The sequence below is a fragment of the Coptis chinensis genome, chromosome 3 (assembly GCF_015680905.1).
Source record: "Coptis chinensis isolate HL-2020 chromosome 3, ASM1568090v1, whole genome shotgun sequence".
NCBI classification, from domain to species: Eukaryota; Viridiplantae; Streptophyta; class Magnoliopsida; order Ranunculales; family Ranunculaceae; genus Coptis; species Coptis chinensis.
In genome coordinates this window covers 25,521,941-25,548,365 of record NC_141458.1, presented here as the reverse complement: position 1 = coordinate 25,548,365, position 26,425 = coordinate 25,521,941, and the positions used below count along the sequence as shown (strand labels likewise).

Genomic DNA, 26,425 nt, shown 5'->3' with positions numbered 1-26,425 from the left:
ATATCCTAAACTACAAAGTGAAGTGGCTATCTCAATTTGATCCCTTAGTTCCCAAGTACTTATGCACCATAATCACTGCTCATTAACGTATTTTGGTTTATTTTCAATAGAAATATATTCTGATTTGAAAATTTGTATGTGACATTTTGTAAAGCCTTTTAAGCACACAAAATATTTAATAGATCCCGAGCGTATGCCCTGGTCCAAAATCTAGTTATACACTAGAAAGTAGATCCGTGCATATGCACCAACTTTTTTAAAAACTCGCTCAACAATCATAACTATACATATATAAATTTTTTAACAAATCGTGATTCCTATTTTCGTCGCTAAGCTATTTTAATTTCTCAACATGCAAATTGTTTTAATTAAGTCTTAAAAACCCATTTTTTAATTTGAGGAGGGATCCTGTTTTAATTTAGAAGTGTGATTCCCGTTTTTAATAGGAGAAAATTTTCCGTTTTAATTAGAAGTGCTAGATTTTTCTTTTTCAATAAGAGATGAATTCCCATTATAATAGGAGAATGATTTCCGTTTTAATTAGAAGTGTTAGAATTTTTCTTTTCAATAGGAAAGGAATTTCCGTTTTAATAGAAGTTGATAACGTGGAATTTTAAGAGAGTTAGAAAAATTCCCTTTGTGGGAGCTTTAATATTAAGACTAGAAAGTAAATCTGTACATACGCACCGACTCTTTTAAAACTTGCTCAACAATCGTAACTATATATATATATATATATATATATATATATATATATATATATGGAGTAGGTTCCGTTTACAACACTTTTTATACAATACCTCCTACCGGACCTTTCAAGATGTTTTAAGAGCTAATATTTTGTAGATAAGATGTTCTCATCATGGATATGATCTCCACAAAAAATTGGGTCCTTTGAACATTTCTAAGTTTGCCAAAAAAAAGTTACAAAATTGATATTTTTGGACCGTTGATAAAAATTCATAGGTTGAGAACAATATTTCTCATGATTATGAATTTTCAAATGAGCTGAATTTTTGTAGAGATGATCTCCATGGTGTGGAGATCATATCTACAAGGAATCAAGGCTTAATTCATATTTTTAAGGGGTATTGTATAAAACGTTGTATAAAAAGTGTTGTAAACGGAACCTACCCCTATATATTTATATATATATATTCTAACAAATCGTGATTCATGTTTTCGTCGCTAACTTGTTTTAATTTATCAACAAATTATTTTAACTAAGTTTTAAAAACCATTTTTTTAACTGGGGGAGAGATACCATTTTAATAAGAGAATGATTCATGTTTTAATCAGAAGTGCTAGAATTTCTTTTTTCTAATAGATGAAGAATTTCCGTTTTAATAGAAGAATGATTCCTGTTTTAATTAGAAGTGCCTAAAAAAAAAATCAATAGGAGAGGAATTTCCGTTTTAATAGGAGATGATGATGTGAAATTTTAATAGAGCTCGAAAAATACCCCATGTGGGAGCTTTAATATTAAGACTAGCTTGTAGGCCCGTGCATATGCACCGGCTCTTTTGAAAATATTTAGATTTTTTTTAGAAAATTGGGACTATTGTTTTAGTCGCTAACCCGTTTTAATTTTCTAACAAATTGTTTTAATTAAGTTTTAAAAACCCATTTTTTTCAATTGAGAGAGAGATAATGTTTTAATAGATGAATAATTCTCGTTTTAATTTAGATATGCTAGATTTTTCCTTTTCAATAGGAGAAGAATTCCCATTTTAATAGGAGAATGATTCTCGCTTTAATTAGAAATGTTGGAATTTGTTTTAATAGAAAAGGAATTTCCGTTGTAAAAAAAGATTCTCGTTTTAATAAGAGATGACGTGAGATTTTAATAGAGCTCGAAAAATACTCCTTGTGGGAGCTTTAATATTAAGATATAGAAGTCTTAAGAAAAACGACTGAAAATTTTGTATGTGGCATGTGGTCGAATAAGTTGTTGCATGGTTCAACTTAGGTTTTGGTCCCATATTTTTGTGTGAATAATTAAGGCCGCATGCTCTGAGGCGCCGCATACAAAGAATGTCGGGTGATGATAAACTCTGTGACTACATCAGTGACTAGTTGTTGTTGTTTTTCGTTTTTGGCAAGTCTGTTTTAAATGAGAAAAGTAACTCTTTGATGCCCAGACTTCTGATATTATCACCCAAAAATTTTACCAACTTTGCTAGTCGGCACCTACACTAGTTGCTTATTTACAGTGGAACACTGTAAGTGGTGCTATCCGATCCCAAATTAACTACAGATTTGTTCTTAAAAGTAATAAGTGTAGTTTGACGAAGGAGGTACGATACTATATTTTTTTTTTGCTAAGGGTAATTGGTTGTATTGATAGCAAAAATGAAATAATGTTACATTGTGTGCTGGTGAGAACCTTGTGTAGGCTCTCCGACATTACTAGAGTTCAAAACAGAAATCAGAAATAAGTAGAATGAGGGTTTGCACAAAAGTAGGCTTGGATTTACTCCTTCAGGCAGGCGTTGCTCCTCTCTTAGCACCCTGGTCGGCAACAAAATTTACTTCCCTCCAAATGCTTGTGAGAATGATGTTAGCTTTATGCTTCACTCGGTTCCATTGTGATCGAACTTTCCCGTGAACGTTATCTTACTACCATCTATAACGAATATTCATGAATAGAATAGCACTTTGAAACATGTTCTGTTCTTTACCTTTTGATATGTGGTAATCTGTTACCTAATTTATATGAGTGGTCTGAATAAATCCATGTTTCAAGTCCACTACTCTTTATTTAGCCTAGAAGTTTTGCATTTGAACGTGATTGTAAAAAAGAGTTAATCATCGAACGTGATTGTCCAGTTTCCATTTCGCTTTCTTCAAGTTTGATGTTAACAATCCTAAAGTTCATAAAGTAAGTTTTTATCACGCATTCCATTCATAAGCTGAATAGTTGATGTAAAATGACCCAACGTATTCATGCAAAAACTATATTTGAAGGGTTCTTACGCGACCCTGCTATTTGGAAATTTAATGCCCAGGTAATTTTCTTTTTTTTTTTCTTTTTTTTCGCTGAACGCCCATGTAATTTTCTTATTTTTCTAAAGATGTACTGAAATATTTTTGACTTTTTTCTTGAAGATGTACTGAAGTATTTGTACTGGAATCCAAATACAAATATTGCGGGACCATGGTATTTTAAAGAAGCAAAACCAAGTCACCATCCCTTTCGAATTTCCATGTAGAAAAACAACATATCCATGTCAATTTTGAGCAAAAAAGTCTCATGAAAAAGTAAAATCTCGACTAAAATTGGGAAAGGAATTTTATTTTGGATTTGTAAGTAATCCACACACTATTTTCAGCAATTCAAGTGCTAATCTGTAATTAGGGTGTGCATTGGTATCCAATTACTTGAACCCGAACCCGAACCGGAACTATTTATAACGGGTCTGGGTCCTAAAATATTAGACCCATTTAAAGTAGGTCTTTAAGAACCGACCCGATAAAGAGCTGCAACCGTTAGAACCGAATAGTAAAAAACTGATGGGTATCCGAACCGAAACCGAAACTGATTAGTTTGATTTTGATATATAAAATTTAGTATTATATTACACTAAATAAAGACAAACCCAAACATTATTATTATATATAGTCTATATTTGTTAGGTGTAAAATTATACTAAATATATATAACATTTAGCATAATAGTGAATGTGTGTTATTAAATGTATATTTTATAATATTACATTAAATATGTGTATTATAAATATTAATAATAATGTTTACATGTCTACGTCTATATGTATAGTCGTATACTATGAATTAACTAATGCACTGTCTATATTAACTAATGCATGAACGTGTACGTGCTTGATATATTACATGTATATATATTAGATAACGAATACGTGCAATGCTAACTAACAATTGTAGTACATGTGGTATTTATTTTATATATGACGCATTATGTATAGTATAATATACATATGTTCGATTTAAAATATATACATGCGTATAATGTATGAGAATGTATTTAAAATTTTTAGATAACTTTCAAATATTATTATTGAATTTAGGACCATTACTTCTTATGAGAGGACAAAAATATCGATGACAAGTGTTATAGTCGCCGTAAACCAACTTTTATATCGGTTATATAACTAAAAAAAATAATTTTAGCAATAAAAATATATAACCCGATAAGAAACCGAAACCGGAACCGAAACTGGAACCGACTTAATTAATAGGTATGGGTCTGGATTTTCAAAATAGAAGAAAAAACCCGAAAGAACCGAACCCAATAAGAACCGCTAAAAATAGACCCAAAACTGAAACTGATAAGAACCGACCCATGAACACCCCTATCTGTAATCATTCACAATTTATTTTGAACTGTTCCTAGGCTTTAAGATGTCTCAATACTGTTTTCTTAATACTTTAGAAGAACTGGGCTTAGAAATAAAGAGACCCTAGTAGATTACTTGATGTCATTCCATTTGATAAAATGTAATGTCCCCGACTCCCCCGCTTTCTGTGAACAGAAACAAGGATGTTTGCCAGGGAGCATTTGCTAAAAACTCATGGAGTGAAGTGCAACTTAAATTTAGAAGTACTAAGTCTAAAACCTCATTAACTAACGTGGACAATTTGTCATTTTTGTTGATAGAAATGGTACAGCTCCTAATACATGAATTTTGGTACAAAATTTTTAACCTCTCGCTGCATAATTTAACACTCAGATGATATCTATTTTGTTGCTTTTGTTGTGAGTCCAAATCCGAATGCAAAGAGCGGATCATAATGCCGGTCACCTACATTCATTGGAAGCTGATCGACGGTCTTGAACCAAGTCCGTGCAAGCTTTCCAGTGAACCCATAGTCCCCAAAGAGGGCATCTGTAACACCTTGACCTTCAGAGCCAGGTAACCATGCAGCTACAAGGGCATCCATTGAAGCAAGATATGGTTGGATGACAACAGGACGACCAGAGACAACAACAACAACACACTTGACAGACCCGCATACGTTGGTAATGGTGCTAGGGCCAGGTGCAGGTATAGTTAAGTTCAAACTGTCACCATTTGTCTCTGCATACGGAGGTTCTCCAACAACAACTATGGCGTACGAGAACGCATTGGACTTGACAAATCCAGCATCTGGATTCTCGCTGTAGATTACTTGAGTAGCTGGATCAACAGTATTTTTTATGGCTTTAAGAATCGTGGTTCCTGTATACGTTTGCCAAAAAGAATATCTTATTTAGTTATGGAGCAGAAAGTTTAATTTCTTCTAGGAGCACTTTGAGAACAGTATCATACAAAGCGTTGGGTAAAAACCAACTTCAAGTGCTAGATGAAATTGTATAACATACCGCTTGTGAGGTCATTTCCACTGAGTCCCTGCCATTCGATAGTCCAACCGCCACATTGGTAACCCAAGTTGTCAGCATGACTTCCTGCAACAAGAATCTTGGGTGCCTTCTTAGACAGAGGTAACAATGGCTTATCTGTAGATTTACCATTCTTCAAAAGCACAAGTGATTTCCTCACAGCTTCCCTTGCCAAATCTCTATGCTCCTGTTCATACACAAGGATCTTAGTAAGTCTAAGTCAGGACATAGCAATACATGGGGATTATGGCCATGTTACAAGAATCCTATATGATGGGGGGTTGGTTTGCATGGACAGTCACCCCGATCGAATTATTGCAATCCCCAAATCATTCACCAATCTGTAAATAGAGTAGAATGGGTGTCTACTATATGAATGATACAGGATGTTCATACTTATGTCGAGCTCTAAGTGTTCGGCCTTTCATCAAAATAAACTAAACTTTGTCAATAACTGGAAAAGACTTTAGTAGAACTCACAAATTAAACTCAGAGAGGGGGGTATCGGGAAAGTCCTATGTTACATGGGTACGCCATATTTTATAAATAATCTGTGTCGGATACATATTTTATAAATAATCTGTGTCAAATTATGTTGGACACAACGCGGACACATATTGTGTGTATATACCTCAATTTTTTATGTTTCACCGTGTCAGACACTTCGTATCCATGTTGATACGGACACATGTATCCATGTCAACATAACATAGAGGGAAACTAAATTTACTGACCTGGCTTCCAAGCTCATTGACCAGGCTAGTATCGGCAATCGGGTTCTCAAAGAGACCCATTATGAACTTAACCCTCAAGATTCTCCTCACAGCATCATCTATTCTGCTGGTTGGGATGATATTGTTCTTCACCTGGAAGGTCAAATCATCTATGAATTCTGTAAAATTGTACGGAACCATGATCTGCAAAGTCCAAACAAACTATTAAGAAATCATGCCCAAGAAATATCTCCAAACACACTAGATAGATTGAAGTTTTCATAATATATAATTTTTTTTTCCAACAGCTAGATTAGATTAGAAATCCATTTCTCACAACTGACCATATCAATGCCAGCACTAACTCCAGCTTGAACTGAATATGAGTAGTTTTTATGAGGTGGAGAGGTGATCCTGTCGATACCCTGCCAATCTGAGATGACAAAACCCTGATGAAGCAACAAATGCATATCAGTCACCCTCAGTAGGTTCATTCTCAATATAGAGAAACCTCAAATGTTTTTTTTTCACATGGTTTTACCCTAAAGTGGAGAGTATTCTTCAGGTAACTGGTTACAAGTTCATGGTTGGCATGCATTTTTTCTCCATTCCAGCTAGAATAGGAGACCATAATGGTCCCAACACCCTTTATGATTGCATTGTAGTAGGCTGGCATGTGAATGCTGAACAAGCCATTCTTATTAATCACAGTATTGTTCTCATTGATTCCCTTGGTTGTGCCACCGTCACCGAGATAGTGCTTTGCACAAGCCACAACGTTTTTACTGCAGAAAGCAACGAATTGGAGGAAAGATATCAGTTGGCCAGGATTTACATTTTTATGATTATAAAAAACTCATTATTTCACTGAACAAACATTGCATAAACAATGGACAAATTAGAATAACTGAAGGAATATCTAGTTAATGAACAAAACACTATTGCTGAACAACAAAAATCTCCGTGATTGTTTTTCTTTAGAAGACAAAGTGCACTCTGCGTAATTTATTTATTTTGATTACCCATGATATAACATGCCCTTTATTCTTAGGAACATTTACAGCGACAAACTGGGCATTTTACCAAGAAAGCATGCAGTAATATTTGCTAGACATATAAATGAGTTTAGGCAGTTTTGGATGACGTAATAATTGTGTCCACATCTTGAAGTAATGGTGCACTACTTTAGAATCGAACATGGGACAGATCACATGATCCAGCACAAGGGTCAAACATGTGCTGCACATCAATGAGGGGGAAAAGAAGGTGAGAAAGTCCAAAAGAGCTATCACTTTCCATGGGATAGGTTTGGTTTCCATGTACCTTTTTTCTCTTCTTAAGGGTCACATGGCCCGCCATTTAAAGTGGTCCATGATTCCATGTAACAAAAAGTTGAACAGAGTAGAAAGATTAATAGGAGCCAATGTGGCATATAAATGAGACTATTGTAAAGATAAATCTATCATCTATATCGTATATATCCTATCATGGTTCACGCAATCTTTCATCTAAATATCCGATACAATTCGAAGCCACAGACTAATGAGTCAAAGCTGTTATTGATGGGGATGGTATTGACAATTCCACAAGAGTAAGTCTATAAATCAAGAAACTTTTAGTCTTATGAGTGGAGTACAACTTAAAAACTTCAAACTTTCTATTTCAGGACTGCAGATTCCGTCGACGGTGTGAGATAATAGGACATTTCAAACACTTCTTCTTTCATTCTCCAAAGGCCACCATGTTGCAAAGCTTAAATTTGAAAAGGAAAGATTATTGTCTATTTCCGAGTACATGAAATTCAATTTCCAGAGCTCTTTATTAAAATTTATGATTAGTTAGACTTAGTTAACCAAAACCCCTAATGGGTATAATGCGTAGTACAGATGACACATATTAAATGCATCAAATGAAAATATGTTGGACATTGTTTATAGAAAAGAACAGCAAACAAACATGGGCATGGGTCTAACCTTCCAGCAAGATAAGGAACACCTTTCCGAGAACCTGCAGGGACATCTCCTTGTAAACCAGGTATGATCTCCGTCATGGCCTGAACAATCTTGTGATCCTCACTGTAGCTCTCATAACACCGACCCCATCTCGGGTCTCTGCAAACCTGTACGAGATAAAGCAGCAAACAGTGAGGAGAATGTAAAGAAAATACTCAGAGTGCCAGACTTGCCAAGACATATGCCTTCATCTATAGAATCAGTTCTTTGGGTCGGTTTACTTACAGCAATACAGGGTGCAAAAACATAGGGAATGCCTGTCGCTCTAACTTCAAGAGCAGTAGCCTCTCCAATCCTCTTAACAAGTCCTGCATCCCTGACCAACAACAAAGAAAATTGAGCTTGCAGTCACGAAGACTATATAAATTAGTACGGATTATCCTATCTGCTCACCTGGTTACTCCAAGCCCAATGTTGTGAGGAAATATAGTAGCCTTGTAGACATTGTTGTGGCCATGAACAGCATCAATCCCGTAAATCATTGGGATCCCAAGACGAGTGGACAAGGAACCCTTCTGTAACTCATTCACCAAACTAACCCAAGTCTCAGCTGAAGCCTTAGGAGCTGGCACACTCCCTCCTCCACTCAATACACTCCCTTTTTCACAGCAGAGCAAATTTTATGTCATTTCCAACACTAAAAACACAAAATGGTAAGGAACATAACAAAGTAAGGAATAAAGATGCTCACCAATGAAATATTTTTTCATCACGTCTCCTGATGCAACAGTGCGTTCAATCTGCACCATCTGACCGATCTTTTCTTCGAGAGTCATGCGACTCATTAAGTCATTGATTCGAGTGTTTAGTGGTTTCTTAGGATCTTTATATTTCATATACTCTGCATCAGTTGTCGCTGCCAAGGCACACAAGAGCAGAGCCCCAATCAAGAGAACCGGATTCCATGCCATTATCCTCTCTTATACGTCTTCAATCCAAATACCAAATAAAGAGGCAAATACTCAGTTCCTAAAAACTGAAAGTGGACAATGTATCAGAGTTTTGGTATCCCCAGCATTTGATCTAATCAAAGCCAAAAAACCACCATAACACTGTTTAATTGAAAAGACAGAGAAATGGTCTCATTGGTTTATAGATGCAACTCAATATTGGCAGATTTCATTATCAGTAGAACCAGTAACCATCCTTAATCAAATAATAAACAGCTACATTCTTCAAATATATGCGAAAAGTCACCACGAAACTAGCCCATTCCCTCAATAGCTCAAAAATATGATCTTGTATTACTAAGACTTTTTTTAAAAAAAATGAAGAACCTTAAAAGTAACAATAAAGCTTCTATATTCATACATTAGATGATAAACCACAGCAAAAAAAAACACATAGAAATGCAAATATAACTACAAAGCATCAGATCTTCATAACACTGAGTGTACATAAAGCTTATAAACACTGAACATCACTAAAAACAACTACATTCATCAAAATGAATCAACTATCAGTCAACCACCAAGAAAACACAGAAAGATAAAAATACAAGAAGCAACTTACATAAAGAAAGAAAGAAAAGCCAAGAAACCCACTTTCTCTCTCTCTCAGTTATCTTTCTTTTGAAAGCAGAGAGAGAAATGAGTGTGAGTAAAAGAGAAGGGTCTTGGTATTTATACAGAAGAATGGTAGCAATGTAGCAAGTGTCACACTTTGTTTCTTCAGTTAAAAAAAAAACACAGCTGGTTTTGTTGTACAATGCAGTTCACTCCACAGTTGTTTTGTTCGCTCTTTCCAGTACATACATTTGTGCTATTTGTTTACTGCACGTTGCCGACATTAATTGTTTATTAAAATTCTTCTAATCATGATATTTTAGAGATGATTCATATTTTGACTAGACTCATTCTTTTTGTCTTCATATTAAAGGTTTCTATCCACTTAGAATAACGTGATTTTGTAATCCAGATATGATACAATACATATGATTTGCCTACATATGTTATTTTCCAAGTAAGAGGGTATTGGATAATTTGCCAAAAAGATTAACAGTTTAAATGATTTTCCTACATATGTTATTTTCCAAGTAGGAGGGTATTGGATAATTTGCCAAAAAGATTAACAGTTTAAAGTGAAGATTATGCTTTTTTTGATAACCAGTTAGTATTTGCAGATTGGAAAATAGTCTAAAAATGTTGATTTGGAAAGTATACTTTTGATTTTTTAAGATCTCCGACCATGGCCCAGAAAGATTAAGAAATTTATCCATAGAGCGTAATAATAATACATTGGTTCGGCCCAGTTTTCGAACAAGATAAGTCAACAAAATATGCAAAAAGAGAGTCAAATATAACCGTTGGGCGGGCCTCATTTGTGCTATGCTCCAAAAGTGTCTTAGTTAGGGGCACACTGCCGAGTACCTCTAGTGATTTTTTGCTCCCAGCGTTGGTTCCTCCAAACGCTCTAAGGAGATTTAAGTCCTATACCTCTTATTTTTTCCACAAAAAAGAAAAGAAAATTACAACATACACAAAATTCTCAAATTTTTTAATTTTACTAGTTTGTCTTTTATAAAAGAAATAAAAAAAAAAATATATATATATATATATAAATTGAAATAAATTAACAAAAGTGTGTATTTCTTCTTCATTTTCTTCTTACAAAAATGTCAAACGTTGGGAGCAAAAAATCACTCTGGTACCTCTACTACAGTACCACTATTACTGCTCAATCAGTAGTGATTTACATTTCCTATTTAAACTCCCATTAGCATAGTTTATAGTATCATATATTTTTAGATTATCGAAAAAAACAAAAAGTATCATATATTTGATATTTTTAGAAAGACATGTATCTGTTTTTCGAAAAACCATGTAACGGCCACATTCAAACGTGCAAGTTTAGTTTAAACATATAATCCGATCACTTTACATTTAAAAAAGGACCTAGCCGTTGTGATTAATATAATATTGAGTCAAGTCTTAAATCAGTCCTTGAGACGACAACATTATCGAAAGCAAGCGTGAAGCCCACCATACAACAACGTGGATACCTTTCCAACATATCCGTAACAATATAAGTATATAACTAGCAAATATATGCCATTCTTTTTTTGGTAACTAGTATTTTGCCGTGACTGTAAGATACGCGCGCCTTTGGCGCTCCCAACGCGCATTCCTTCCCGTACGGCACAGATATATGCGTTTTCGGCACCCCCGACGACATCCCTTCCCCCGACGGCGATATATATGCGTTGCACCGGACGACGACATTCCCTTCCCCGCAAGGGTACGATATCTGTAGCGTCTTCGGCGCCCCCGACGAGCATCCGCCCCCCATACCGCAAAGATATGCGCGCTTTCGACACCCCCAACGTGCACTTTCGGCACATCCACGCCCCCTCCCTCTACTCATGTTTCTAGAGCCCAATATCCCATAAAAATTGAGCCCAAAAATAGTCCACACTTTTTTTGGGTCGGATGGATGAGGTGAGATTTTTTTTAAACTCACTCCAAAAAAACAATCTAGTGGCTATGGTGAGGGGGTGACACAACCAAATATCACCTTATGAGGTAGAATTTGTCGTTCCACTCTTCTCTTCTTTGTTATATGCCATTCGATGGACATCCAAATGGCGACATTGTCAATGCCCTGTAAATAACGTTTTTACGCTGTGTTTACTTCATTGGACAGTATTCCAGGCTCTATAAAAATCATAGATGACAGAAGAAATGCCGGACTAATTTACAATATTTTTGATGAATTATTTTTTCGATCTTTTTATCGAACAGTGACCTAGTACATGCCAATAAATTGTTTTTACATGCAGAGTTTTTACTAATGTGGCCAAAATTAACCTGGATTTGCAAACAATGGCGCACAGGGACAGATAAGTCGATGTGTAGTACTCTTTTTCATCACAATGAGCAAAAATGACGAAATAATTAAGGAAAAGCAACAGCAATACGAAAGACAATGACTCCTACCTAGAGTTTGCTTTTTCTATTTGTCACTTCTGTTTGGTCTCATGCATTACTCAAAACGATAGTGACAATATAATGTAGTTGATGAAAGAAAGGAATATGAAACAACAAACAAAGTTTGTTCACACACAAGGAAAATAACAGCTACAAAATACAAACTTGAGGCTTGAGGAATATGAGACAGGTAAAACCTTCCTTCTTTTAATCCATTTTGATGTTCTTTTTTTAAATCCTATTCACTCCTTGATGGTTGCTACCATGACTAGTATTTTTTAATAAATCCTACTCGTATACAGTCTGTAGTCTTCTGTACTAATGCGAACTATCATTTATCCAAAATTCTATAGCAACCGAATCTTTTGAACCGAATTTGTGAACACACTGACGTGGCAATCATGAGGCAGGGGGTGCGTGTGTATTAGTCAAAAAAGTACTGAAAATCAAGGTCTCTCTGCTTGCCACGTCAGTGTGTTCACAAATTCGGTTCAAAAGTGTGAATTGCTGTAGAAATACTCATCATTTATACATTCTCGATGTGATTAACATGAATGGACAATGATTAAGACGTCGCATGCAATTTCAACAATGACTATCAATTTATCATCTAGAAAGATATGCCACATATATACAGCGTAAGAAACGGATCAACTACAGAATTCCACATTACGGGCCTAAGTTCCTTCTCTGAAAAATGACTAAGACTGGACTATTAATTTGCTCTGCTGTATCACTGCATGTGAAGTTGTTAACGACTAGCTGTACTGTATCTACCACAGCAACAATATAATTATATCATCCTTACAAATAATAATAATAATATCATATGCTACGCTCGTATATATAGTTTATATTTTCCGCTGTTTTAGTCAATAGTTTGATTGAATTATCTAATTCTCTTATTTCTTCGATCCTTTATTTTGTCAGTTGTAGCATATATTGGATGTTATACACTGAGCTGAGACAACAGCTTATAAATTTAAATGTCAAATGTTGGTGGGGTTCGAGCCCCAGACCCTCTGATATCTGTAAAGGAGCGTTTTAGTTTTCTCCTGATTACAGTAGAGGAGGACGAGATGGGTTTGAACTTTGGATGGGACCGAGGTCGCTGTGAGCGAACTGCCTACGTATCTTCTCTCGTTTTTCCTTTTCTTGGGGAGAGAAGAATCAGGTCCGACGTAGTTCCAGTAGGTGGTATTTATAGGATTCTGGGAATGGAGATCCTTCAGACACGTGTACCCTTTTTGTACAAATGTAGAGTAGAGATCATGAATGAGTGCTGAAGTGGTTTTGGTGTAAGTTATGCTCTGATTGGGAGTTGGCGCGGTAGTCCCTATTTTCCGGTGGTGGGAAATACAAATAAGATTTTGGCAATGATTACATCTGGTGGGGTGCGCTCGCTCTGCTCGCAAAGTGTTCGTGATCTTGAGGTATCTTTGTTCGTATTCACCTACTTGTAAGGAGTCGCCGCAGATCGGTCTTGGAGGTCGACGCGTTGAGGTCGCTTGGCTTCGCCCGCAATGTTCCTTAGTGGGGATATTGTTTACGACCTCTCAAGAGAATGGCCGGGTTCATGCGTAACTACCGAGAGAAGACTCAACACTTGGGTGAAGCATGAGCGAAGCTATGGAGATCGCTCGTTTGGGATGTCACTGAAGTTGGAAACTGGGCGGAAAGAAAATTTTTGCGGTTGGCCGCACGCGACGTAATCATAGCAGTTTGAAAGGAATCGCGGTCGCCGCGGTATTCTGGAAGTCGAAAAAGAGTTCCTCGACACGTGTGGGGCTATATCACAGCCGTAATCATAACTTCTTGGGAACCGAACAGCGGTCGGTTGTGCAAAATCAAAATCGAGGCAACCAAAAAGGCATTTCCGTGCTTCTTCTTCCGCGAAAAATGCAAGCGGGGGCTTTGCGGCGAAAGCGTGCTTCGCTTCTTTGTTTGCTTTTCATTTTCGCTTTGCTTTCTTCGCTCCGGTAGGGTTTATTAAGTTGGTAGGTCGCTGTTAGGTTATAGGGTTTGGGTTTGGTGATTCGAGAATAAGGTGATATTACAATGTCGGATTTCGGATGACACTCGCTCGAAGAGGTACGGGAGGTTTCACCGAGCCGTGGAGAGTATGAAGAAGAGGATGAGGATTCGATTGAGCGGGCGGTGATGATCGGATCAGAAGTGGAAGAAGAAGTTAGGGTAGAGGAGGTTAATAGCCGATCCGGTCGAGGACGAGGTGGCTAGTACGCCCGGGTCGAGGAGGATGACGCCACAGTGACCTACCCCAAGAGCTGTAGACGGCCGCAAATTGTTTCCGAGCCGCAAGCGCCAGATGGGATTAATGTGCCCGACTCGGAAATATCTGAACCTAGCCGAAAGTGAAAATGTTCAGAGTGAGGGGTACAAGCCTCCTCGAATGGTGGAGTAATCATATGTGAAGGTCACCGAGAGCCGCTCATGCGCCTACCGATTCTCGAAATTGGTTTGTGACTTCGAAGTTATTGTGGGAAGTCTCCATGTCGCTTCGTGGCAACACCGCTTAACTATTCAAGGTGTTCAATCTGTTGAATGCGAGTGGGGAATTCCACATAGGTGTGTCCGACATAATAGAGCATTACGAATGAGGCGGTCCGGTAATCCGAACTTTAGCTTGCAAAACCATGCCGACGCGCTCACTGCGGCTTTGATGGTGTAAGCAATGAGGCCCGGACGAGGAGGCCGTTGTCATAGTGGGCAACTACATCGCTAGTGGATGTAGGTTGCGAACTAGGATGTGTAGTCTAGCCGGTGGGTAGGATTGTCTTTCCTCTTTGTCAGGTTAGTGGGTGAGCGTGCTCTTCTAACCGGTTCATCTCTTTGTTTTGTTTGCAGATATTCCCGCGGCGGACTCGAATCGATCGTGGGGAGATAGAAAGGTTCGCGACGGGTTGAAGTCGGGAACAAAAGCCAGCTAAGCTTCCGAGTTTGCTCATTTCTTTTTGAGGAAAAAGGAGGTGCCGCGATCCGGAGAAGAGGAAGGTGCAAAGCGAGCCGAGCTCTAAGTCGGACGGGCGGAAGGGTGATGGAGAAGCCGCATAAGTGATCCGATAACACGGAGGACCGAGACCGGGCGCTGGGCGCCTCGAAGGGGCCCCGTTGTGGAGGCTGGGCTGGTAGCTCGAGCTTTTATCCCGAGGATCGACCATTGATGCTCCTGTGGAGTTGGAGATCAGTAGCTACCGCTTCCTCCTGTGGGTAGGTCGGAGAAGAGGAGAGCTGGGGCGGAGCGCAGGGAGCTCGAATGGCTAAAGCAGCGACATGCCCCGGGGAGGGCTCGAGTGGAGGAGGTGGTGCTAGCGCGGCGTCGGAATCCGGCCCCGAAAGGTGTCATGGACTTGGCCACCTTCGGTCGCGGGATCTAGTCCCGCTCGACAAGGACGGAACAAATTACCGGGTGAAAGCGTAATAATGCCTCGTGAAGGCGAAAGTGGAAAAGCGGCCGCGGAGTGGCGATGAGTGGAGGCCCAATTTGTGTACCGACGAGCACGGAGGGGGCCGAATCAGAAAGCGCGACCGATCGCAGCTTCGTGTCGAAAAGGTAGCGCCCCGTTTGCCGGAACGGAACGGATCGCCGGACGGGAACCGCAAGGAATCGATGAGAAAGGATCGGGCGGATACCATACGCCGGATGGAAATCGCGAATGTCCGGTAATGAGAATTATCGTCCGTTAGTATAGCATGTTAACCTATGTTCGCTGCTTTGATCCGCTTGCGCGTGTGTGCATTGTGGCAATTTTGTCACGCTTCCAAAAGTTGAAAGAGATTGCGCAGTTTTTGAAAACAGATAGGAGTCCGTCTTTGAAGTTGTCGGAAGAGCTGAAAAAACGTGTGACGCTGCCAAGATGGAGCGTGATGAGCTCGAGGGTCCGGGAAGGCACATGAAGCTCGACCGCCGAAGATGCCGAAAAGACACCGGCTGAAGATCCAAGCGTGGTTAGAAGGAGCGGAAGGTAACGTTCGCGTCGCGAATCGTGGAAATTGGGAGGTCGAACGATTATACCTCCATCAGAAGAAAGTTGCTTCGGGACGCTACTAAGGCGCATTTACCACGACCGATGGATGTTGAATTCACGGAGATCCGGAAATGGATTACAAAGCTTTGAAGGAGGAACACGCCGACGCCCCCGCACCGATGGAACAGTAACAGGGAGACGTCGCGGGAGGACATGGGTCCTCCTTGATCATACCGTAAAACCGTGGTGTCCGGCCGGAACTGCAGACCGACGGCGTGGATGAAGTTTAGAATCGACGGGATATCGATCGGTGGAAGCGGAAGGGAAGGCCGAGGTTGATGATGAAGCGCTTGAGCCCGGGCGAATCGATCGTGGTGCCCATGGAGGGCGAAATGTGAATTTATTTTTGTTTCTTGTCGCCTTATATTTGTGATACAATAGAACGGGTTTCTGGGGTAACACGGGCGTTTCGCTTTTCTTGTGTTGTTATACTATGCTTGAAGCAAAGCCGGGTACCCCCGTGCTAATTCGGGTAACCATGTGATGTTACTATTTGTGTAGCCGGGTTGGATTTCGAGTAGTCTCAAAGAACTTCGGCTAAACAACGACCGTATGAGAAAACGGTAAAACCAGTCGCCCCTTGTTTTCATCGCGGCCGGGCTATTTGTTTTGCTTTGTGTGCTTGACTCGTTTGCTTGATCATAGCTGATTGTGATTAGATCAGGCATATACCGTAGCGTGGTAGATGCGTTGCGGTGACCACTTAGTCCGATGACCGGTAAGCTTGGATGAGCCGCCCCTGTTGTTGGGGTTATACGTAGGCGTTGTTCGAATTGCGATGTATTAAGTCGCGGCATACCGAAGTGTTTCTTCACGTATGGACACGATGTAGGAGGCGCAGGGTTCAGGGGACATAATGATGGCGGGCAGATATATTTACGCCTCAAGGCAATTATGAGGCTTCTAGGAAAAGACGCTTCCTAAGGAATATAAATGGTTCCTCGTTATACCATCAAGGTATTTGGCCATCGTGAAGTCATACGCTTCTTCTTCTTCGCTTCTACCCTGTCGCCGTGTTTCTGCTCTTTTGCTTCTTCACCGTGCACGTGATTTCTTCTTTGTAAATGTTATTCCGTTTGAGAAGTACTCCAGAGTAAGCTTTAACCGAAGAACCGTAACTTTGCCGCTAGGTTAGGATGGCTAGATGTCGATGCGCTTTGAGAGAAACGCCCCCACTATCAATGGAGGAAATGGAGTTTGAGCCTCATGTTCATGGCGATCGGGGAAGAGAAAGGTTGCGATGGAGAAACTAAGGGTCATAAACGACCGAGGAGATAGTCGCCTGGCCGGGCGGCATTGATATTCGCCACGCCGAGTGGGTGAAACCATCGGGTCGCTCGGGCCGAAGCGCAACGAACAAAGGTCGCCCGGCCATGTGAGAGTTCGCCCCGCCATGTAAGGATGTGGGGAATAATTCTACCACCGGGAAGACGGGAAGAAGCGGATGGTAAAACGCCGGATCGTAGCTTCCACTTCGGCCCCATAGCGACTAAGCGTCTCGGCGGGATTGTGCTAGATGGTGATAAAGCAGAGGTTGAGGACGCGAGGACATGGGGACACCACCGGGGACGATGGATATGGCCGCTTGTTTGGTGAGTTCCCGATAGCTTAAGTCATTGTTGTCGATCGACTTTCAAAGTGGAGTCGGTGGTCTAACCGTGTTCATGTTTCTTGCAAGGTATGATAAGCCGAAAGATGCTTTGGTAGCGCGCTCGAGACTAGTGGTAACCCGCGTGGCGTCGGGTTGATCGCGAATGCGTGGGGGTGGACAAGAAGAAACTAGAAGTGATGTCCACCAAGTACCGTAACGAATCGGGCCGAGAACGCAGCATCGCGGACGGATGCGGACGGAGCGGAAGGAATTGGCGGTTGGATCGCTCGCATAAGAAATGTCGGAAGGTGGCGAAAAAACGAAGAAGGCGATATATCGAAGCCCTCAGACGCCTATGCCGCCTCGGGACGAAAAGTATGACACGCCGAGGAAAACGATTGTCGGGCGAGGAAGAAAAGCTCGAATGCGTGATGATCGAGGTCATCTCGCATACCGCTTCGACTAAGCGCAAACCCCGAAGACAAGCATGTCATTACCGAGAATTGATAAGGTGATCGCCATCGGACTCGTTAGTCTTAAGTTGTGAGTGTAGTCTACATTTCTTCTTATACGAGAGCAAACAATAGAGGTTTTCGGGCTTGCCCGAATTCAGTCACTTTTGTTCGAGGATCGGTTTTCCGCCGAAAGCCAGATTCTATACTTTGTTTATTTTGTATGAGACGCCGATCTGGATTTTCTGGGTAATCCCAGCAGATCGGTGGGCATATCTATTGCAATGCTTGATCGAATATTGTTATTGGTTGTCGCGATGCATGTTATGTGTTCTGTGTATGATGCATGTAGCTTGCGATAGCTGAGTGTTTGCTCGCGGAGAGCGTTCTCGTTTTAGTCGATCCTAGAAATATAGGTCCTCGACGTTACAAGAATTGGAGAGGCTAAGTAGCTTGTGAGCTCCTGAGAGCTGTCTGCTCGCTGAGAGCGTTCTCGCTTTAGTCGATCCTAGAAATATAGGTCCCTCGACGTTACAAGAATGGAGAGGCTAAGTAGCCCGTGAGCTCCCCGAGTCAGTCGCTTTCGGTAGGCGTTCTCGCTTTAGTCGATCCTAGAAATATAGGTCCTCGACGCTACAAGAATTGAGAGGCTAAGTAGCGGAGAGCTCCGAGAGATGTCCGCTCGCTAAGAGCGTTCTCGCTTTAGTCGATCCTAGAAATATAGGTCCTCGACGTTATAAGAATTGGAGAGGCTAAGTAGCCTGTGAGCTCCCCGGTAGTCGCCCCGCCGGAGAGGCGTTCTCGCTTTAGTCGATCCTAGAAAATATAGGTCCTCGACGTATAAGAATTGGAGAGGCTAAGTAGCCCTGCGGAGCTCCTCGAGCTGTCCGCCGCACCGAGAAGCGTTCTCGCTTTAGTCGATCCTAGAAATATAGGTCCTCGACGTTACAAGAATTGGAGAGGCTAAGTAGCCTGTGAGCTCCTGAGAGCTGTCTGCGCGCTGAGAGCGTTCTCGCTTTAGTCGATCCTAGAAATATAGGTCCTCGACGTTATAAGAATTGGAGAGGCTAAGTAGCCCGTGAGCCCCCGGTATGCCGCCCGCCGCTGAGAGCCGCTTCGCCGGGCGAGTATGCCGGGTGGTGGTGGTAGGCGAGCCAAGTAAAACGTGTTGAAGCGCCTATGCTTTGTAAACCGGTTGACTTTGCCAATACAAATAAAGATAGTAACTTGTATTAAATAACATGAAACTTATTTAACATTAATGTGAACCAAAACATGTACAACATGGATGGCGCTTATTGGTAAAATTTTTTCAAGAGATAAGTATTCCAAGGTCGAGGCAACATCTTCCCCTCTTGGGTTCTTATCCAAGATGCTCCATTGCTTAACGCACGCGTTCCACGATGTAGGGGCCTTCCCATGTGGGTGCTAACTTGGCATCGCCCCCGTCTTTTGAGCACTAGGTCTCCGTGTTGAAAAGACCTAGGATGAACTCGCTTATTGTAGGAGTTCTTCGAAGTTTTCGGTAAGATCGCGACTCGACGGAATTTTTTAAGTCTTTCTTCCAACAGTCGACGCCTCGTGATAACACGGAGTCGTTATGCCCCGACTCAACAAGTTCGATCGAAGTTGTAGTGACGGTCACTTCGGTGGGAATTACGGCTCGCGCCATAACATAAGGAGAATGGCGACTTCGCCCGCATCGAGCGTCGTCCGGTGCGCGTGAGCCCATAGAATGTTTTCCAACCGGTTTGGCCATTGGCTCTTATTCTTTTCAATCTTTTTCTTCAAATTTTCCAAGATTGCTTTGTTATCGGGCTTCGCCGCCGTTATTCGAAAGCATACCATGGAGTAGAGAACGATGAATGATCTTCCACTTGGCTAGGAACTCTTTAACTGTTCGGCCTTTGAATTGAGGCCCATTGTCCATTACTAATGTATGTGGTAAACCAAATCTGGTGATAATGTGAGTCCGCATGAAGTTTCGACATGGGACTCTTTGACGCGTGTGGTAGAGAGGAATGGCCTCACCCACTTGGTGAAGTAGTCGGTTGCGTAGGACAAAGCGGAAGCCGCGATTTTCGGGAATGAATGGTCCCATGATGTCCATGCCCCACATGTGAAATGGCCACCGCTCGCTATATGCCGATCGGTTCGAGCAGGTTGGATGATATATGCGGGCTAACGCTTGGCATTTGAGACATTTGAGGGCGTATGCTTTAGCATCGACCGATCCGGGGCAAAGAAATATCCTCGAGAGATGGCCTTGTGGAGCTAACGAAGGCCGCCGCTGATTTCCACATTCGCCGTGGATTTCGCAAAAATCAATCGACCGCTCGGGGTAATGCATCGTGCGCGTGTGGGCCACCGGATTTCTGAATAGCTTGTTTTGGACTAAACAATAACGCCGAAGCTTGATAAGAGACCGCCGGCCTTTGTACGCCTCGGGGAGCGCCGCGGTCCGATGTGATCGGCGATGGGTCGCATCCATGTTTGGCTCAACCGACCGGCGGAGAGAGGAAATAGGAAATAGTCTTATCATCAAGGTGTGGTCGACTTGGTATGCAGGTCGGTCGGTCACGACTTCTATGAGAACTTGTCGGGAACGCAAATTTCGGTCGTGGGTAGCCAAATAAGCTAAACCGTCTCAAGGCATGTTCTCCCACACAAGAAATGATGTATGTGTACCGCTTTAAAAGAAGGCAATAACCTGATGAACGACCGAAGATACTTGGAAAGGTTACTTCGTGGGTAGTGTACTTCTTTTGCAACCCCGGCGAACGCGATTCCAAGAGTCACTAAAGACTGGAGCTCTTTCGACACCACCGGGCCGCAGCCACCATCCTTAGTCCCCTAATTAGCCTTTCAGACTCCGCTTCATTGTTGGAAGTTGCAAAATCAATGACCGACTTTTCAATCATATTTCCGTTTTGGGAAACTAAGACGACTCGATGCCGCTTCCATCGAGATTACTTCGAACCATCCACAAAGAGAGACAAAGCGCATTTGACTCCCCGCTTTTGTGTCCGGGAGCTCGGTTTCTTGTTCCTGGGTCCTGGGGTCCTCGAAATCGCTAGGAAATCGGGCGACGACCGACTTTTCGAGAAGCGCGGGGACTAACTTCGATGTGGTGTTCTCCTCGAGTTCTTCGCCCAAACCGCCATTCGGTAGTCTTGTTTTCTTTGTGAAGGACTTTCTTCAATGGAAGGTCAAGAAGAACTTTGATTTGATGTGTGTTTGAAAGTACGGCCCGAACTTCCCGGCGGAATACAACAAAGCAAGTACGCTCGTTCCAAGAAGGAATAATTCTTTTTCGGCCGGGCGAAAGTGTCTTACCGCGTGAAGTAGATCGGCTTCTCAATTGTTCTCCTCTTTAAAGAGAACCGAAATGCTGATGGCGAAAATCGGAGATGGCGGATAAAGCCCTGATATCTCCCCATATATTGGTTTGGCTAAGGCGGGGAGGCGTGGTGAGATACTCTTTGAGAGTAAATAACGATGATGACATTATCGACGCTTCCATGAAAACGGCTCGCCTTTTTGAGGAGTCGCAGAACGGCTATCTACACTTTATCCGAGGCCCTTGATATGAAACGTTGAAAGCGACCATTCCCCAACAATTTCTTCAGACTTTCTTTTGTGTGGATCGGGCATATCTAAGAACGCCGGATCCGGGTCGATTTGCCTCGATCCTCATTGGCGACACCGATAATACCTAAAAACTTGTCGGAGGACGCCCCAAAGAGGCATTTTTCCGGGTTCAACTTCATACCCGCATTTGCCAGAGTCCGGGAGAACGCTTGTTACAGTGGGTGAGGTGATCACCGCCTTTTTGCTTTGACCACCATGTCGCCAATGTAGACCTCCATGGTGTCGCTTAACATGTCTTGGAACATATCCGTGACAAGGCGTTGGTATGCCCGCCGCTCAGTTTCGACCGAACCGAGCGGAGGACGTTGTAACAATAGATCCCTTGTCCGTAATGAGCGAAGTCTCTCTTGATCTTCCCGGCGAGTGGGATTTGGTTGTACCCATTAATGACGCGATCCATAAAGGAGAGGAGTTCATGACCAGGTTTTGGTCGACGGTAATTTGGTCAATGCGAGGTGCGGAAAGCTATCTTTAAGCGCTGGCCCGATTGACATTTGTGAAATCGACGATGTTTAACGCGCCATTTTTGGGGACGGCGACAATATTGGCAATCCACTCCTGGGTAGTCTACCTTTCTCGATGAAACCGACTTTGCTTGAGTTTTTCGACCTCGTCATTACACCCCGAATTTCGGCTGCAGTCGGAAAAACATTATTTGTCCCCGACTCTTCCAGGGAAGTGGACGACTTCCACTCCCAAAAGCCCATAAAACGGTTTAAAATATGCGGATAATTAAAACCAATAAAAATTTTAACTTAAACAAAGTCCTCTTCATTATAAAACAATTTACAAATGAAAATGCAAATAATATTATCTCAATGAAAATCTATATCACCCTCGCGGAAAACAAAACACAACCTCGATGCCGAATGCTAACGAAAAACCACAAGCAAAGAACCGATCTTCTTCAACACTAAACCCGCCAAGACTTATCAACTATGTTCATTTATCGAACACACCGATAAGCAAACGCCTGAATCCGTCATTGATTATAAACAATGGTGTGAGTAGTCCTAAAATACAACATATAATATACATATATATACAATAATCCATAATGCTAGCTTAGTTCCTCCACCAGAAATTTTTAACTTCCAACAACTAGTACAACAACCTTAAGAATAATAATTTAGGGTGTAGTTCCTCCATCGAGGCTCTTTAACTTTCAACAACTAATATAACATACTCAAGTACAATAATTAAAGTAGTTCCTCTTCCATCGAGTTTTTAACTTCCCACTAACCACACAACAAACTATAACGATCATAAATAAGGCATGTAGTTCTCCATCGAGGCTTTTAGGTTCTAACTAAACAAATAACCACCAAACGATTACCATAATTAGATTATTTCAAGCTTTCTTTGCGTCCCTAAAATCACGTCAGATCTATGTCTTTACCTAGTTTCCTCGGGCTACCACAATCCAATTATTTGCCACGATTGCCCAACAACACACGGGTCAATCAACATCTCATATATATACAACATCTTATATATCAACATCTTATATATCAACATCTTATATCTCAAGCCATTATTTTACGATCGCCTTTCAACATGGATGGTCAATCAACATCTCATATATATCAACATCTTATATATCAACATCTTATATCTCAAGCCACTATTCGGCCATTTACGATTTCAAACATACGGGTCAATCAACATCTCATATATATCAACATCTTATATATCAACATCTTATATATCAAGTACTATTCGCTTAAATTTCGCGATTGCCCAAACATGGGTCAATCAACATCTCATGTATATCAACATCTTATATATCAAATACAACACACGGGGCAAATCACATGAGTTGTGGTAGTGGGTTCTAGATTTTCGTTACGTAATTTATTCAGTGTCATACATTTATGACTCATAAACATTCCACTATATCACGTCGCAGTGTCCATTACCTTATCAGACTAAGCCATAATATTTAGAAACATCTCAATATCGCCACGTGTCAAAATACACAACATCAATGTCAAATCTTTTCTTAGATAATGACAACCAAATATATATACTAGCTTCCACAAGATTTTATTACTATATGTGTCCATATAATATACACATAAACGAAGACAATTAGGCGGTCAAAAGTCCACAATCAAAGTCCAATATATATATACTTTTACACACTACTCACGCCAAATCTAAATTAGATAATGACAAACCAAGTTATATAATGTCCCGACAATACATTATTACTATATTTGTCCATATAAACAAATATGTGAAAACTGAAAAAGTCAACATTCACAAGCGGTCAACGGTCAAAGTCAATCGGTCAAAGGTCAACACATCAAGGTGAAGGTCAAACTCAACATGTCATGGTCAAAGGTCAAAGTCAACCGTCAAAGTCAACTGGCCGATGGTCAAAGTCAAACTGTCTATAGTCAAAGTCAAACCACAAAGTCAAACTGGCTGCGTTTCATGTTCGACAAGTTCATGGTCATAGCCATGGTTCATGGCTAAGGTCAAAGTGCATGGCGATGGGCTCGTGGCCAAGCGTCATAGTTAGGACCTAACCGCAAGCCCCAACCTAACCAAAGTCTAAAAGTCCACTTATTTATTTTACGACCCCTAATGGATCTATTTTAAGTCCAATGGATCGGGTCCATGCAATATTAGTTACGGGCCCAAAACTTATAATGGAATCGGTCCAAAAATAGGTTAAGTGGTTTCGCCCAAAAGCGTTAATATAAACCGGGTCCAAGAAAACTAGTTAGATTTTGGCCCAACCACTTAATCTAAAACCGAGCCCAACAACTTAAAATAGAATCCGCCCAAACAAAACAAGCTAGGGCCCAAGAACTTAAACTAAAGTTAAATAAATGAACTAATTAGCTTTTTGGCCCAAAAGATCAACTCGCCCAAGCCCAAGTTCGGTCATCTTCTCCAACAATGACCACCAACCACCCAAAAATCCGCCACCACCAAACACTAATCGACCACCCATTTTGATCAAAGCGGTTTTAATCCCCATAACAAACCCAACAACATTAATAAAATCGAAAACCCCAAATCAATCAATATATATCTTCTTCAAAACTAGATCTACAAAAATCGACCTCCATTAAAGCTTGTTTTCAAGCTTCAATCGACAAACCCCACACAACCCTCAACCACCACTAACCAACCAATAACCAATTCTATTCCTCCATCTTCAATCAACAACAAAACAACAAAACCATAAAAATCAAATTATCAAGGATCGCCTCGGCGGCCGCCATTGACGCTCCTTCAAGCTTCAACTCCCACTCTCCAAAGACCCAATCGACAGGTCCACTACCACCATCATCAAACCATAATCACACAACCAACCAAAATCATACAACAGTTCAATCTACATACCGGCCGATATGGTTCTTTGGGCTTTAGCCGCCGAATCCAAACAAGGTTTGATAGTTCAAACCTCCATTAAGAGTTCAAATAACACGCAAAGATTTACTTCTTTATTTTAGTTTTGTTAACCGACATTAACGCGACGGTTTAAGTTCGAGTAATCACGGTTTAACAGTTTCATCACAAATCCAAAATTTAACAAAGTGTAATAAAACAAATGGCACTAAGTCCAACACAACAAAGATAATGAGCAATGATCAATACACATAAAAACCATAAGTTGGTGAGATAGCAAAATAGCTACTCAATTGTATGAACTGCTCCTACTAATTTTCTCCGAAGTCCGAGCCGTCGCTCCACCCTCCAAAAATCCGGCTTTCATGCTCTCGCTTCCATTTTAATTATTTTATTATTCTCTCAACCCTATTTTCTAGAAAATGTGTTTATATACTTGGGTCCTAAACCCAAGCCCAACACCGACTTCGGCCCAAAACAGCTCCACGTATCCCGAAGTCCGGTCCGATTTAATTTTTAAAATAAATAATTTAAATTAATTAATTAAATAGAAAAATACATATTTAAAAATACGGGCGTTACAGCTATACACATCTCAAAAGAATCTCGTCCCGAGATTCGGAAGTAAAGTTATACGAACAAATACGTTGGTTATTAACTTAGAACCTATACAAGAATGCACGTTGATTAAATTTAAACAAGATAACACTGGTATTAATTATTTTAATTAATTTCAGAATATATGTCCTCATGCCATTACAGAACCTATTACAGTTTAACTGTCTATATTAAAACAAATTATTACCGGCCACTTAAACACAAGACAAATACATCATATCTTTTAGCATGCTTCTTGACATGTAGCAAACTCTACTAAAAAATAATATTCTACTTTAAACTAATAAATGATATGGGTAAGTTCATTCATGCATAACACATTATGGAGTCTTTCATATCATGCATAAAAGAAAATTAGTGTCCTAATACACTTAAAACAAAAATCACTCATGTCATTGATACTACAATAAACTTTATATTACTTTAGTCATGCTCTCTAAATATTAAATTTAAAACAACCCTTGAATCCTAATTCATGCTTGCAACTGATCAAATATAGCACGATCAAAAAATAATATTTCATATTCATCTATCAAAATCATATAGATCAAAACAAAACAATTCAGAATAAATACTGAATATGTAAAAAATCATGTGAAACTAATTTAACGATATTAATCAATCATATACGCACGGTAATAGTTCACCTATATACAATAATATAAAAATGTGTATACGCAAGTATACACCT

At 40.5% G+C, this 26,425-nt stretch overlaps 1 protein-coding gene across 1 annotated transcript; it reads right to left on the bottom strand.

Moving 5' to 3' along the window:
* Positions 1 to 4,599: 4,599 nt before the first annotated feature.
* On the bottom strand, positions 4,600 to 9,755 carry LOC147508838 (uncharacterized). Its single transcript, XM_086601199.1, has 10 exons — positions 9,597 to 9,755; positions 8,776 to 9,060; positions 8,478 to 8,682; positions 8,310 to 8,400; positions 8,046 to 8,191; positions 6,614 to 6,857; positions 6,417 to 6,521; positions 6,094 to 6,276; positions 5,342 to 5,546; positions 4,600 to 5,198 (listed from the first exon to the last, which is right to left on the bottom strand). The coding sequence occupies exons 2-10, from the start codon at positions 8,993 to 8,995 to the stop codon at positions 4,717 to 4,719; spliced, it is 1,881 nt and encodes a 626-aa protein (XP_086457325.1). The 5' UTR covers positions 8,996 to 9,060; positions 9,597 to 9,755; the 3' UTR covers positions 4,600 to 4,716.
* Positions 9,756 to 26,425: the final 16,670 nt, after the last annotated feature.

Coding starts and splice junctions, on each gene's coding strand:
- LOC147508838 (XM_086601199.1), bottom strand. CDS start 8,995: ATGGCATGGAATCCGGTTCTCTTGATTGGGGCTCTGCTCTTGTGTGCC. Junction 8,401..8,477: donor ATTGGGCTTGGAGTAACCAG/GTGAGCAGATAG, acceptor GTTGTTGGTCAG/GGATGCAGGACTTGTTAAGA. Junction 5,547..6,093: donor TCAATGAGCTTGGAAGCCAG/GTCAGTAAATTT, acceptor GTGTATGAACAG/GAGCATAGAGATTTGGCAAG.